The sequence below is a fragment of the Podarcis pityusensis genome (assembly GCF_964106645.2).
Source record: "Podarcis pityusensis genome assembly, chromosome: 1".
Lineage (NCBI taxonomy): Eukaryota > Metazoa > Chordata > Lepidosauria > Squamata > Lacertidae > Podarcis > Podarcis pityusensis.
This window is the reverse complement of record NC_138028.1, coordinates 107,481,152-107,497,517: the sequence shown is the minus strand read 5'-3', so window position 1 is coordinate 107,497,517 and position 16,366 is coordinate 107,481,152. Positions and strand designations below refer to the sequence as shown.

At 42.2% G+C, this 16,366-nt stretch overlaps 1 protein-coding gene across 1 annotated transcript; it reads right to left on the bottom strand.

The window, feature by feature from the left end:
- Positions 1-2,527: 2,527 nt before the first annotated feature.
- DAPL1 (death associated protein like 1) lies at positions 2,528-15,801 on the bottom strand. The gene is made up of 4 exons (XM_081009630.1): positions 15,468-15,801; positions 11,322-11,409; positions 8,376-8,436; positions 2,528-3,819 (listed from the first exon to the last, which is right to left on the bottom strand). Exons 1-4 carry the CDS (start codon positions 15,526-15,528, stop codon positions 3,706-3,708), a joined length of 324 nt encoding a protein of 107 aa, XP_080865756.1. The 5' UTR covers positions 15,529-15,801; the 3' UTR covers positions 2,528-3,705.
- Between the last annotated feature and the right edge of the window lie 565 nt (positions 15,802-16,366).

Below are 16,366 nucleotides of genomic sequence, written 5' to 3'. Positions count from 1 at the left end.
AAAGAAAGGCTTGGTAAAGGTCAGATGTTTTAAAACTGAAACGAGCTTTAAATGAATGAACTGGGATACCCTTGAATTTAATGGTGCCCTGCTAAAAAAGAAGAAAAAAGAAAAGATAAACTAAACTGAAGTATATTTTGATATATTCACTTTCAAAGACTTGGGATGCATTCCAAAAGATCTTGAGTCCAGATGTCACTCATTATCATCACATATTTATATGCTGAACGTATGATATCTATGTGGCAATTATGAAGTGCTGTGGGAAAAGCGTTTGGCTAGATATTTAGATATGGTGAGTAAATACCACTGTCCTTTCATATGCAGATACTGTTCAGTTATTCAGTGGAGTGCAGCCTCTCTTCCTTCAGTACTTACTAATTAGACGGTTTTTAATTAAACTGGCAACAAGCCATAGAGAAGCCACATTTCAGAATGTGAAATATGATCTATTTCACAAGTGTATAAGGGCTTTTCTTAAACTTTAAAGATGGGTAATATTCTACTGATTGACTAATTACCAAGTAAGACAGTTAGGACTATAAATGTGGTTAGTCCAAATGTTGTACTGGACCCTTAGGGTGAAGGGAAAGTAATAATTGAAAATAACAACAACAGCTTTTGTATAGCATGTTTAGTATTAGATGTTCAACCAGTTCTGCACAGGGCATCTCATCTTCTGGACAGGGTTCCTACAAACCTGAAGGAGTTCTAGAGGAGCAAGTGGCTTCAACTACACTTTACATTTTACTAGCTTTTGTTAGTAGGCGAGACACACCTCTAACTTGGCTTCAATAGTCTGATTAATCTGTGGTTAGATTACTGCAATGCATGGGGCTGCCTTTGAATACTTTGAAAACTGCAGTTGCTGGGAGAATTCTGAAGCTGGAGCGATAATTATCATGTAACACCACTTACAGCCCAGTTTCCAATATATTCCTGTGTCCTACTATGCTCTCGCAGAGAAGCCCATGGGGCAAAGCAGTTAAGCAGCTTGCTTCTACAGAAGCTAGAGATGGACTGAGGTTTTGTCAGCATCTGTCTCCAGTCCACTGCTCCTATATTCCATCCCCTTTTTGACTTGCACAATTCTTAAAAGGGTCAATTCCCTGGCCTGCCAATGGGCATGATTTCTGAGCTCCCTGGCCTCCTACCAGATTCTTTTGAGACAAGGGAAGGTGCCCATGAGTCTACTGGCCTTGTCTCTATTGGCCCTGATAATCAGCAAGTAAACACCCTCAGTCTGGAGTTTTCATAGCTAATTCATGCTTCCGTCTTCCTTGTACTACCCATCCCCAACAGCACCAATATATCTTTGTTTGTTAGTAACTGTCAGTTCAGACACCATTGGCATATTTATGAAGTTAGACTCCCCACCCCAATTCTTCCCACTGACTCATTACAGCAAACATCATTTTGTTGCTCAGTCATCCAGTTTGGAGAACCTTCTAGAATTCTTTGCAATCTGCTTGGAGGAACAGACTTCTTATTTACTTCTACTGTAACTGCTCATTTTTTGCTTCTTATTTCACCAGACAGCAATCTGTACCAGGATCCGTCTTCTTATCCAGCAAGTGTTAAGTTCAATTCTTTCGTGAGGGACTTTTGCTGAAAGCTTTTCAGAAGCCTAAGTATTTAAAGTCACACCTGTTGACGTTCCCCTAGAACTCCAGAAGATTGGGGAGACGATCTTTCCTTGTAGAAATCATTACATCCCCAGCAAGGCTTGTTATTTCATATGGCTGCTAATTCCGTATTTAAAAATAGCATTTTAAGCTAACTGGACTGTAAATTTCAGGATACTTTATTCCCCCTTTTTAAAAAATACCATTATGTTGCCACTTTCCAAGCCTATGGTATGCAGGCTGCAGGCTAATTTTAGGGGCAAGTCACACAGTTGTTTGAAGATCAGTAATTTTATGAGTAACTCTTGAAGGATGCCATTCAGCTTTGGTAATTTAAGTTTTAAACCAAATTTACCATTGTCATGTACATGGAAGGACACAATACATGACAAACCAGGCCCCTTGTAGTAAGTTGCATAGGGCTCCTGCTTTTCCCATAATATACTTCCCTTGTTTAAGAATCACCAGTTGTGTCAGGATCAGGAAAACATAATGGTCCAGACATGCTTATGCAACAGTTTAAAAACAGAGGGCCAATTCAGCCACACATTAGAGTAGTTAAGTCATGACATGCCAGTCATATTGTGAGAAATTGGCCCCTTGAATAAAAAACACACGTGTTTCGCATAGGAAAATTGCTACCCATTGAGAATAGAATAGATGTAATACCACCCAAAGGAATAAATATTTGCACAAGTGCAATGATATAGAAAAAGGAAAAACCAGCCTTTTCTTAAGCCTAAATGTATCTATTTGTTTTGTCACCTCTGTTTCAGGTTTGTTAAAGACAGAAGAGCGCTTTTATCAACTTGCACAGATCAGGTCGGCTGCAGGCTGCTAGTAAATTAAGTAGCATGTAGCACTCAAAGCAGCACAACAAACCAAGTCTAGAAACTAAAGAGTTAAGTAGATAAGTAAATGTTCTTTATTGCATGTGAGTATTAAATTTACAGACAAGTGACAGTGATGGATGTGTCACACAGAACCCCAAGATTCACACCAAACTCTTCATCCTGTAGATGTTTCTATAGCTTGGAGGTTCTGCAATGGTTATGTCAATTAATTGTTCCTCACAAGACAGCTCCCATACAAGGCACTATGTAGCTGTTACTGGGAATAAATTCAGCTCCTAAAGTCTGTAAAAAACAAGTCATTGGCTTTAACAGGATAGGAAACAAGAGTTACCTTGCAAGCACTTAACGTTGAACAGAACAGAATTCTTAATGGTCTCTCTTCTATTTTCTAACACTGCTGAAATACTAGAAAACAAAAAACACAGCGTCATCCCAGATGGATAAGTATTTATCCATCACTGACAGCAAACTGCATTCCAGTTGGCTAATGCAATAGCAACCCCCGCCCCCCAAAAAATAAAAATGCAGCATTACATCTTCAACTCAAGAAAAATTTAAACACACACCAGAAGAAAAAAGAAATACAAAATTGACTTAACCCTATATTAATGAGCCAGTGCTTCTTCACTGCTATTCAACCACAGGCTGTCCTCACAAATCTGGTATTAAGATGTGCTTTCAAAGGCAGGTAGGGTGGTTTTTCAAAACAGGACTGAACCCTAGCATCATTTTTTATGGGTAAAAATGACCCACTTTATCTGGGTGCTCATTAATGTATTGTACCAGCAAAGATCTGCTTCATCAGAAATTCTAGTCAATTGACCTACAGAAGTTAGGAAGACTTAGCAATCCTACTTTTTTCCAATGTGTCCACATTCCCAGGAGTGAAAGGATAAAGTGGCAATAACATGACTACCTTGTCAATGTTATGGCTAAAGAAAAACTGCTTGTGTGTTCAAAGCAGTATCTGCTGTGAGAAGATGGTTTGGGAATGTTAAAACAAGGTTATTGTGGCCAATCAGAAGCTATGCAAAAAAGAAAAGAAAAGTCAAACAAAATTTCAAGACATGGGTGGGATGAAAAACTGAACATACACAGTTTTTATTGCAAGAGAAATACAAAGTAGATATTGCTGGAGCCATTTGGTCCATTTACTGCTTCCTTAGCTAAGTGCTGTTATGTTAAGAGCAAGTCTGTCAAATATATGAATATTTTACTCTACATCTTTAACATTTCCGAGGCTGTTGAATAATGCACAGTCTTTTGGGCAGTATAATCTTCTCCAGAGTGGGCTGCGGCTTTTGATGTTGTGAGGCTCTTGCTGGAAATTTATGCCTGAGCTGTAAGATTGAAGAAAAGGGAAAAGTTAAGAATATGAACGAAAGAATACCTGACTACAAACCATCAGCATTAAAATTCAACCGGGCAGAAGTGGCTTATTAGTTCTGCACAAACACCCCCGCTTTTTTTTGCTTTTTTTTTACGTCTTACAACATTAATAAAACACAACCATTTCAGCAGAAACCTTGCAATTTAAACATCAAAATGATAAAAGAAATAAAGACCCATTAAGAGAAAACACGGGTGGTGATGGTGGGAAGAATTATGAAGCTAACAGATTGCAAAACAGAATTTTGATACCGAACAAAAAACACACACTAAACAAACAAAGAAACTTCCCACACATGAAGAACATTTAGTTCCTTTAAATAACATATGGTATGGAAGCAGCAGATGATGAGGGGGACATGGGATGGTCTTTGCCTACCCTCCCCCCTCTCTCCTGGTTTTCCCCTTTCAGTGCCTGATACAAAGGCACATAAACACTACCTCCCATCCTAGACCTAGGACCTAGCCAAGGTCAACAATAGGAAAGGAAGCCTGGGAGATGGCTGCTAGCCCAAGGATGCATTCACACGGCAGTTTATTCTGTTTCCCCACCTGACTTCCTGAAATCTATATAATGCATTAATCTGATTCCAGGAAAAAATCTGTTTGAAGTGACAAAATTTGAGGCGGTATACCAGTATGCAGTTCTTCCCTGCCATTTTCTCATGAGGGAATAATGGGGGAACAGAAGCACGCATGTGCAGAAAGTGTGGGGGAGTATCATGATGTCCAATGACATTCATTGTTGGGTCACACCATGCCCTCTGCTGTGAATGAAATTCAGTGTGATGCACCATTATATCAGTCAAAAAGCCACATTTCTATAAGACAGTAAGTCAGAGACGCCAAATTGTGCTACAGATGGGGGGGGGGGCTGCAGCATCACGACACACGTGTATGACACCACATGCACAACAATGCGATGGAGCTGGGGCCGCTTTCCACGGCAGGAGGAGGAGCCAGCCACAGAAGTTGTGCTATGCTATGCTCGGCTCTGCACTCAGCCTCCTCCACCTCCTGATCTCTTGGAACATTGGAGGGACCTGCCCCCCCAATTATTGGGGGGCAATAGCTTGGCCCCCATGAGATGGTGCCCCTGCAATAAGTACTGCAGTGTGAAAGGAACATTGGAAATTGGGACAGAGCCACTAGCATTATAATCAGGAAAACTAACACAATGTTCACCACATCTAAAAGCACCTTTAATGTTTTCTAATTCTTTTACTATGCTCTGGCTACACTGTCAGCTAAGTGGCATCCAACTCCGGAACCAAAAACAAGTGGCGTTAGCTCCTGCTATCACACTCCTAAGGAGAGACACTTGTTTGTTGTGTGTGCCTAGCAAACCCACCATAATAACACTGGCACAGGTTCCCCCCACCTTGCTTTTGACTTGCGACAGACTAGTCAAGGTTCAGCTTCCTTAAAAGTCCTTTATTTTCTGGCTAAGCACAAGCGTTAGGGTAGTTCCGGCTGAAAATAGAAAAGCCCTGAGCAAAGCTATTGCTCTCTGAGCACTTAGAAAAGTGTGATATGACCAGATGTGATTTCTAAGTGAAGGTGACTAGATCCTGTGCAAATAATATGTAGCAACTGTGCAGCATTTGTTGAACTGCAAGACTGTTTGTCTAGAAATGTTCTAGTCATTTCAAGTCTGGTGAGCGGAGTAAGGCAGTAGAGCAAGCTGTGCCACTTCAAACTGCAGGTGGGAAAACAACGATTTTAAAAGTCACCTACAAGGAAGGAAGGAAAGAAAGAAAGAAAGAAAGAAAGAAAGACAAGACTACACAGCAGAAAGAGAGATGCACTACAAACTCTCTTCCTTCTTCTGAAAGGATGCTTTAAAACCAGCACATCCTTCCTGAAACATATGCAAATGATAGATTTATGTGGTACACTGATCACTAGAGCATGTGCCATTAACCAACCCCATAGCAAAAAGACTTACAGTGGTGCCCCGCAAAACGAATGCCTCGCAAGACGGAAAACCCGCTAGACGAAAGGGTTTTCTGTTTTTGAGTTGCTTCGCAGGACGAATTTCCCTATGGGCTTGCTTCGCAAGACGAAAATGTCTTGCAAGTCTTGAGATTTTTTTTCCCGCTTTTCGCCCCCTTTATCTAATCTGCTAAGCCTTTAATAGCCTTTAATAGCCTTTTAGCAGCTAATCCGCTAAGCCTTTAAGCCTTTAATAGCCGCTAAACCGCTAATAGCGCTAATCCGTTAAGCCGCTAATAGGGTTGCTTCGCAAGACGAAAAAACCGCTAGACGAAGACTCTCGCGGAACGGATTAATTTCGTCTTGCGAGGCACCACTGTACTGCCAAAATACCAGCCTTCAAGCTGTTCTGAACTTTCTCTCTCATTTGTAAAAAAATGTCAAAAAGAAATTGTCAAAAAGACACAAGGAACTTAGCTTGATGAAAAAAAGTATTTGCTGTTTGAAGCAAAACCCCAAACCCAAATTAACCCTTCTATTTATGTATGCTACTACTGCGGCCCGTGTTTTGTTAGTCCCAAAATGGAAAATGAGTGAGATCCCAACTGAAGAAGAATGACAACTTAAGTTGACAAAATAAGCTCAACTTGCAGACTTAACATATAGAATAAGAGAACAAGAACATATATTTAAAGAAGATTGGAAAATGTTTATTGAATGAATATATGGGAAATAATTGTGTGCAGCTGAAAACGCTGGCAGCATAAAGATAAATTCAACAGTGTAAACAAGTTTTGATGGATGCAATAATGGAATACTGAATTGTATAGTTTTTGTAAAATATGCAGGGATTTATGATATGTAAAATGAACCATGGAAAGAGAAGGAGGGAAGTCACTGATATCTTAAAAAGGTAAAGGGACCCCTGACCATTAGGTCCAGTCGTGACTGACTCTGGGGTTGCGGCGCTCATCTTGTTTTACTGACCGAGGGAGCCGGCATACAGCTTCCAGGTCATGTGGCCAGCATGACTAAGCCGCTTCTGGTGAACCAGAGCAGCACACGGAAACGCCATTTACCTTCCCGCCAGAGCAGTACCTATTTATCTATTTGCACTTTGTGCCTTTGAACTGCTAGCTTGGCAGAAGCAGGGACCGAGCAACGGGAGATCACCCCGTCCAGGGATTCGAACTGCCGACCTTCTGATCGGCAAGTTCTAGGCTCTGTGGTTTAACCCACAATGCCACCCGCGTCCCAGTGATATCTTAAGGACATAAAATGAGTATTTTAAATTGTAAAACAGTAAACTTAATAAAATTATATACAAATTAATCCTTCTTGCAATGTACTAAGGCTTCAAATGGCCACACACACAAAAAAGATTAGTTCAGTTTGTTCATTATTAGGAAGCAAACATCATGCAGTGGGTCCAAGTGCAGAGCACAGATTGAGCGGTGCCAAAATTATTACCAGTCCTGTCTTCTCAGCAAGTTCTCTCCATCTGATAAGACCACATTTTGCTGTGTTTCAGACAAAGGAAGCCATGGGTAGAAGGGGCAATCCTTGATTCTCCCCCTCCCCCCATTCAGCACCCATTCAAGATCTAACAAGCAGTTTTGTGATGTTTTAAAACCCAACGTATTTATTGTGGCATAAGCTTTAATGGGACTAGAGTAGACTTCATCAGATACATGAAGAGTTATCCTCAGTTGGAATTGTGTGTGAATGTGCATAAACTCAAAAAAATTGTGAACAATTAGGCCCAAAATACAATTGGCCCAGTTTGCACATGATGATACATCAAACCATATCTAAGTGTGAACAAGCATACAGGTACTCACAAAAAGAGTCATGGCCACTCTGCTTCTCCTTTAGCTCTGCTGCTGACACACTCCCCAAAGCCTATCCATAGCCTGGAATAGTGCTATGTTCAAACCCAGACTCCTAGTTTGTCTTCCCTGGACAAACCATGAACCCAGGGCTGGATACAATGCTAAGCCAAACCATAGCTTAGCTCTGGAAAGTTCAGCAGCAAGACTGAGGAAAGAAAAATGTTGCTGAAATTTTTGCTTCAAGTACCGCATACTTGCCTGTTCACATTCACCCATGGTTTGGCTTAGCAATACCATGGTTTGGTTACAAGCACACAACTACAGTGTCCATTCACAGTAGCAGTAATTCACGAGTACGAATTCCTGGCTAGTGCATATTACTGCTTTTGCAAATAATCACTGTACCTACCACGTATACATTTAAGCTTTACAAAAAATTGTAAGAGAGTATACCTTCCCTTTCATGGCCATTTGGTCCCACTGCTTCCTCTATACCCATGTATTTTATATATCTGCCAATTAAGGACAACACTTCATGCATCTGGTGAAGTGGGCTCAAGTCCACAAAAAATCTGTCATGCTTTAAAGGGTCTCGAGGCTCATGGTTGATTTTGCGACAACAGATGAAGACTGCTACCTTTTTTTGAAGGTTTCTTTTTTTAAAATAATCTTTGAGGTATAATTAATAATGAGAAATCTTGAAGGCAACTTTGCAATATATCCTTTTCATGTGTACTTACTTTATCCAGTGCATCTGAAAGCAGAATACTCATGCTTTGCATTTTTATGACATTGAGAGAGCTGTGGAGTAAGGAAAAGAAAGTTAACCAGGGCTTTAATCTTCCCAGAACCCTTCATACTGTTTGTTAAATTCTCCCCCACCCAATCCTAACCTGCAGAGCACTTTGCTTTGCTTATATTAATTTAGTGACAACCTAGATGTTGCATTAAGCTCACGACTGGTCTTTGTGGGCTTGTATCCTGTTTACTAGGGACGCGGGTGGCGCTGTAAAACCTCAGCGCCTAGGACTTGTCGATCGCATGGTTGGCGGTTCGAATCCCCGCGGCGGGGTGCGCTCCCGTCGCTCGGTCCCAGCGCCTGCCAACCTAGCAGTTCGAAAGCACGTCAAAGTGCAAGTAGATAAATAGGGACCGCTTACTAGCGGGAAGGTAAACGGCGTTTCCGTGTGCTGCGCTGGCTCGCCAGATGCAGCTTGTCACGCTGGCCACGTGACCCGGAAGTGTCTGCGGACAGCGCTGGCTCCCGGCCTCTAGAGTGAGATGAGCGCAAAACCCTAGAGTCTGTCAAGACTGGCCCGTACGGGCAGGGGTACCTTTCCCTTTACCTATCCTGTTTACTAAATAGCAGCTGCAATGTCCACAATCCAGAATGAGACTGATGGTAAGGGAAATAATTTAAATCCCTTCTTCCTGGTCTCAATCCAGACCCCCACCCCGTAACAGCTACTACATTGCAAACAAAAACCAAGCACACAAGAGCTAACCTGCTGCTAAATTTGACCCTCAGTCAAGTCATTGCTAATCTTGCATAGATCACAGTGTATTGACTTGGATCAAATAGTGCCAGAAGGGCATGGGGAAAAGATAGGTAACATATTCAGCGCTCCTTTGGATACAATCAAGGTCTAAATCAGAGGACTGATCAAGCTCTGAGATGAGTAAAGTCAAGATACAAATACAGTTTTTCACCACAGGCAGGACGCAACCAAATCTATACTTCTACTGCAAGTGTGTAAGAACCAAAAATCACATGTGCATTGTTCTTACTTCCAAGTATTCTACATAATTTATATGTAATATTAGCCGGTTCTTACTTATGTAGAGATGGAACAGACAAGTACAAGGTGCAGCTGATCTCTCGTACATGTGATTGTATTAGGGCTGAATGATTTCTGGGATGCTATTTATTTAAAGCATTTTTTTCCTGCTTTTCAACCCACAAATGCCAGTGATGAGACAGTTCTGCCCTTAGGCCCTCAATTTAAAAGACATGACACAAAAGGAAAAGTAACAGAGTAAGGAAGGGGGGGGGGGAAGAAAACACAGGCACTGTCTCACTGTTAGGGAATTATTCTACGGACAAGCTGGAAATCAAAGGTTGCAAGAGGAGGAAGGAGCTTGAAGTTGCTGGTCTTTCTGCAAAGTTAATGGGAGAGGCTCTGCGGAACCATCTCTCTCTCTCTTTCCAACAGTCCAGTGGAATGGCTGGGGTTGTTGTCCCAGGATAACAAATGGTGTAAACAGGCTCCTTTTGTGCTGTGAAGCCAGAAGATTAAGCTACAATTGAGCCCCTGACAGATTTCAGCAAGCACATCTTAAAAGAGCCCCCCCCCCATTTAATAGCCACTTCCTAGTGGCAGCAGGTTGTTTTATAGGCTTTATGTGCAGAGGAAGTGAACGTTATCAGCTCAGTTCCAGGAATAGTGTTTGCAAGGTGAAAGGAAGACCACAATGGGGCTTTTTTGTGCATGTGTGGTTTTACTATAAATAATAAACTTTTGCCCCAGACGAAAGTAAAAAGACGATTTTCCACACAATTGAATTACTGGCAACTTCTCAAGGCTGCCAAAGAATTTTACAAGCACCTACTTCCAACTTTCTATGTACCTCATTTTAGATGAAAACAAAACTGTATGAATTTTGCCTCATGTATCATATAAGCCTTCACTAAGCTATCCCACCTTTGTCACAAAAGTCTGCAGGGCTAGTTATTTATTGTGATATTATTTGAAAGAGGAAAATGCAGAACAAACCAAGAGACTATTTTGTATTGGTTCTGGAATTTTAGGCAACAGGCTTCATCCTGATGCTAAGGCTGCAATCCAAACTCCTTATTTACTGTGCAGAGGAGAGAGGAGATGGGATGTGGCCAAAGTCTCCCTCCACTAGGCCTAAAACAGCTCCGACAACCTCCGTCTGTGGAATAATGCCAGTGTCACTCCTCTGGAACAGAGCTTCCTGTCCGTCAAAATGGCATGTGTACACAAGTTTACCAGTTGGATTCCCACTGGTATGAGCCTAGAAGATGCCCCCAAACGGGGTGTTTGGGGAGCATGGAGGGTCTGAACTGGCCTGATATCCATTAGATTCTAAGCTGCTCCCACCGTCATCACTTAATAGTATCAGACCTCATTGCTATTGCAGCTCCAAACTATTGTAACACAGAGCAGGGTTCTTGCTATCCCCTTCTGCCCCAGTCACCATGAAGAGCAGGACTTCAGATACAGATACACAATTCTGCCATGCTTCACTGCTTCCTGGCCAGGGTTAGGATTGCCCTACTCTGATGTAAGCCTCTATTGGCTGTGCAGACACAAAGTCCTCTCAAGAATAAAAGTTGAACATGATTTACACTGTTAAATTTGGGGGGGGGTGTGTGTGTAAAACTTCCTGTGCATGATTTTTCAGCACTGAATATATTTTATTTTTTATCAGGTTTTCTTTGCTTTACCTTCATTGCTTGCTTCGACAGTATTGTTGCCAGTAACACTATTTATAATTCAAGTTGATATATCTGATATTTTTATGATATAGTTGTATATTCATTCATTTTTAAAAATAGATAATAAATAAATAAATGGACATCCTCTTTCCCACAAACCTGAACTTATTCACTCCCTAGTCATTCTCATTAACACCGTGACAAGTCACTACAGCACACATACCTAGTCTTGTCTCTCGCTGGGATTTTGGTACTTTTTTCAACAGGTGCATTCTCCAGCTTCTTGGCAACTCTCATACCTCCAGCTTTGACTGTAGAGGAAAGCAGTGATAACATGTGTGACTGGCAGATAACCCCAAAGCAATTGGTCTGTTTCACATTATGCAAGACATACGTTGCCAAATACATATTTAGAATGGCGGGCAAGATACAGATTTTAATTCACAAGGCACTTACTCCAGAGCACTTGCATTCCTCAGGGACACAGGAAGTAGCCTTGTACCAGGTTAGACCACTGGTCCACCTAGCTTGGTATAGTCCATCACTGACTGTCCAAGATCTTTCCCAGCCCAATCTGCCTATGTTACGGAGTGAACCATCTAACCTACATGTGCAAACCATGTGCTCTTCTTATCATTGAACTATTGCCCAGGTGTACAGTGGGTCTTAAGCTACACTGTTAACAGGATCACTTTGATTCTATGAACAGAACATTCATGAATTTGTTTGTACTGCTGCCAGGTTGGTGCAAGCTGAGATATTTACATGCCATTCACAGCTATGATATTAAGCCACTTTTACACCCATGCACAAACAGAAAGGTGTTTCTTTTTGTTTGTATCCCACACAGCTGAGGTATGGGTCAATACCAGAGTCACTGCTGTCCCACACATTTGTAGTGCGGCTCCCATACATCTTAAGAATGGGCATGTTGCACTTATTTAGAAAACTTAACAGTCCTTGCCATCAAGCATGGAAAAGTTAAATCTATCCTTGAAAGGGTTTGGCTAACATTGCAAAATATGGAGAGAGAAGATTTATCTTTTAGTGTTTTTGCCTTCAGTCTCAAAAAGTTTCTTTGCAACCATAGGTTAGATAAATCATATAAAAAGTAGTAGTGACCTGGAGTCTTCGGGGTTCTAACAAAACCTTTTGTATAGATTTGGCTTCCAAGTAGCCATGATCTGAGCATACCCCACAACAAATAATTTTTGCATTTATCTATCACCAATAGTTCAGAATAAAGAGGTACTTCTTGTGCTGGTATGATGCATTTGACTGTCTGCATTCTCCCAAGTAATAATTATGCTCTGTTAACGTGCCTGTCAATTATAAAACCAATTAGCAGTAATTAAAGCTGAAGATGACCTGGCAACAATAATTTCAATGTTGAGCAATGTCAAACAAACTCATCTTTAAAAGAACTTAAAGATATTTCTGATATAATTGTAGAAATAAATTACTGTTTTCCCATGTCATACAAGGCATTACATCTAAAAACTGCCAGATTAAGCAGAGACTTAAATTTAACTTTGGTTAAATGCCCTCACATGAAGGCATATTTGTAACCTTGTAGCTCTGCTGCCTAGACTTGTGTTTTTTGGGAACCAAATAAAGTCCTTTTCATTTGCCTTTTTTTTAAGGTGTCTTATCTGCACTTTTCAGTTTTAGTTTTAAATGGAACCTATTTCATTACATATTTTATTTGTGTGAGTCACTTCAAACATTTCTGTGGCGAGGCAGGGTATAAATTTATTAAGTAAATAGTACCTGGGCTGCTTCAGAAGAAAGATTGGGAAAGAAACTGAATTAACAATAAACAAAGAAACAAAGAAACAAAATAGTCCTGGATATGGGCTTCAGGCACAAGAGTGGTTAAAAGAGGTGAAATGCAGTTTTCATTAGACATTCAGATATGGAAGACTTGGATTGATTAGAAAAAAACGCTGCAATTTTTACAAGCTTTGATCGATTCCTGGTGCAGCTAGGAAACTAATGCTTATTTTCGTCGTCATAACAACCCTGCAAGATAGGTCAGGATGAAATTTATCTACTGGCTCAATCTTCATTCTCTGAGCGGGAGTTTTATTTTACTAAAATATTTTATATTAAAGATTTTCTTCGGTTACAAAAGTACTGTATGTGCAATTGTCTCTTTTTGAGATTGCCTTGCACCTAATCCAGTCTTCTTCACCACCACAATCTCATGCTCTTGTTTTCAATCACAGCCCTATTATTATTATTATTATTAATTTATTATTAATTTATTATTTCTTGAACTGATATACTGCCCTATACCCTGAGGTCTCAGGATGGTTCACAGAATAAAATCAAAATATAAAACCACAAACCACATAATCAAAATAAAAACAACAACCCACTAACCCCCCCCAAACCCCCACATTCTAAAAGCGCATAGGATGTCAATCAAATCAACCAAAGGTTTGGTTAAAAAGGAACATTTTTGCCTGTCGCCTAAAGGTGTATAATGAAGGCACCAGGCAAACTTCCCTGGAGAGAGCATTCCACAGACGGGGAGCCGCTGCAGAGAAGGCCCGTTCTTGTGTTGCCACCCTCCAGACCTCTCGAGGAGGGCCTCAGAAGATGATCTCAGGGTCCTGGTAGATTCATATGGAAAGAGGTGGTCCTTCAGGTATTGCAGACCTGAGCCATTTAAGACTTTATAGGTCAAAACCAGCACTTTGAATTGGGCCTGGAAACTAATTGGTAGCCAGTGCAGTCAAACCAAGATTGGTGTAATATGCTCAAACTGTCTTGCTCCAGGGAGCAACCTGGCTCACCACTAATTGGTGGGAACCAAGAAAAGTAAAAACACTTAAGACTTTTGAACTGCTTAGTGCTTTGATTCTTAGCTAGAGGAAACACTGGTTTTTACACACAGGGCAAAGTGATGACTGGGCAGCCTCGCTTTCATATTTTTATCTAGGATGTTTTTGTTAACCACCTTGATTTTCAAACACCTCATCAACAAGTCGCGATACCATTACAGTGGTACCTCAGGTTACGTACTTAATTCGTTCCGGAGGTCCATTCTTAACCTGAAACTGTTCTTAACCTGAAGCACCACTTTAGCTAATGGGGCCTCCTGCTGCTGCCGCGCCGCCGGAGCCCGATTTCTGTTCTTATCCTGAAGCAAAGTTCTTAACCTGAAGCACTATTTCTGGGTTAGCGGAGTGTGTAACCTGAAGCATATGTAACCTGAAGCGTATGTAACCCGAGGTACCACTGTAACTAATCACTGTTACAGGGAAGCAACAAATTTCAGGAGTCACTGCTGTGTCAACTACAGTACTAACCAGGAATAACCAGTGCTATTTTTCTGGAAAAAGAGGTGCCAGAATTCACCATGAATACCAATGGCACCCACCTGAGAGCTCCCAGAACCTACTTGAGAGGTGCCGGAACTGAGTTCCGGCAAGTTCCCCTTAAAAGCCCTGGGAATAACTGCAGTACAAGTTTGTTAACTACAAACAACAGGCCAATAACTCTGAAGCCTGAAGGTTTCTACGTGAGTTAGAGAAGACGTCTGAAGTTTGAAGCAACTCTTTGAGGGGTAAACGAGCTGTTACAACCGAGCTTCCAAACGGGAGAAGCTCTAGAAATGCAGAACTGCCTACACTGAGAGAACACCACGCGTGCACGGTCCACTGTTAAGGCTTGCTCGTTTAAGCGCTCTTTAAATGACACTCAGTGGGAGAGCCGCCTCTTTTTTTCGCAGAGATCGCGCTCTGGAGGCCGAGCTTTCCATGAAACTCGCCTCCGCCTAGGCGCATTGCGCGCCGCCTCCCATTCAGCGCAGAGGGGAGGGGACCTGCCGTAGTTTCTAACGACCCACTTAGCCTCGTGCGCAGTTCGGCCCTCGTACGCATCTGGGGAGGCGGGGAAGAAAGCTTTTACCACAGGCTGACATAACAACTACACTTCCAGGGCAGCGAGAGAAGCACACGCCCACCAAGGTGGGCGGAGAGAAGGGGCGTTATTGCGCCACTGTTTACAACCTCGAGGCTCTCATCTTTTCTTCTCCGACATTTATTTTTTGGGGGAATAAATTCCAGTTAGGCGACACACAAAAGATTAGGAGCCAATAACACCCTGCCTCATTCCTAGCTATTGGTTCAAGAAAACTACGGTTGTTGTTGTTGAGGGAACAAACATCTCCAAAGAGGGCGGGATTTTGTGCTGAAGCGCACCAGTCCTAGCCCTGCTTACCTATCCCTGCAAACCCGAATGCATTCACTAGCCCCCTCCTGAGTAAGCGTGGTTGTTATACGGCTCTCCAGCCACAGACAGGTCCCCGCCAGCTCGCAGCTAAGCTTCCCGCCCTGCCTCCGAGGACCTGCCTGCTTACCTGCAGGGGAGCGCCCCACTTTCAACGGGGAGGCCGGCGCGGGCATTTCAGGCTTGGTCATGATGGCTAAGCAAAACGCGCACTGCGAAGCAAGCGGGCGATGCTACGGACTACGAACTGCGTTCTGCTCACTCCGTCGACGGCTCCTCCTTTATGGGGAGGAGGCAGTGCGAATAAGAGGGGCGTTGCTGCCAGCGGTGGAAAGGGGCGGGGAAGGGGAGAGAGAGCTAGAAAAACTTTTGCCAGCTTCTAGCCTAGCGGCTGGAAGAAAAAAAACCAAGAGAAAAAGGGGCTGGGGTTGCTCTGAGTTTGGCCTCGAAGGGCTCTAAGTCCACAGCCAGTTGGTAGCGCGCAAGCTCTGAGAGACGTAAAGGCGCGTGTGCGTCATGCATCTCCCCTCACAAAGGAAAAAAGAGAGAAGCACAAACGTATCAAGGCAGCTTAAGTGTCAGTGTAATGGAAGTATTGTATTATTTGTGCTTAGGTTTGTCTCTCCAAGTTGCCCTTCCCTCCCTCCTGATTTCTGTTCAGAGTTGGAATGCCAGCTGTGGTGGGCCAGTTCAAGGCCACAGGCTTCTGGCATGACTCATTCCCACACTTTCTCAGAGAAATGTGAATGTGTGTAGACAGATAAATAGCCACCAGCATCCAGTTTTAAAAAAAACAAAAACCACAAAACATAATTTTATTAATATAGATTTTCAAGATAACCTACAAAAGATAACCATAAAAAACACCAGTCTTGTGTGAATTTATTCCCCCCCCCCCCAAATAAACATTGGGGAAGAAAAGTCTTCAGTTTGAGTCTCTCTTACCATTCTGATCATGGGCCTAGCCAGGGGGGTGCAGCTGCACCCCCTAAATCAGGGATCGGCAACCTAAGGCCCATGGGCCACAAA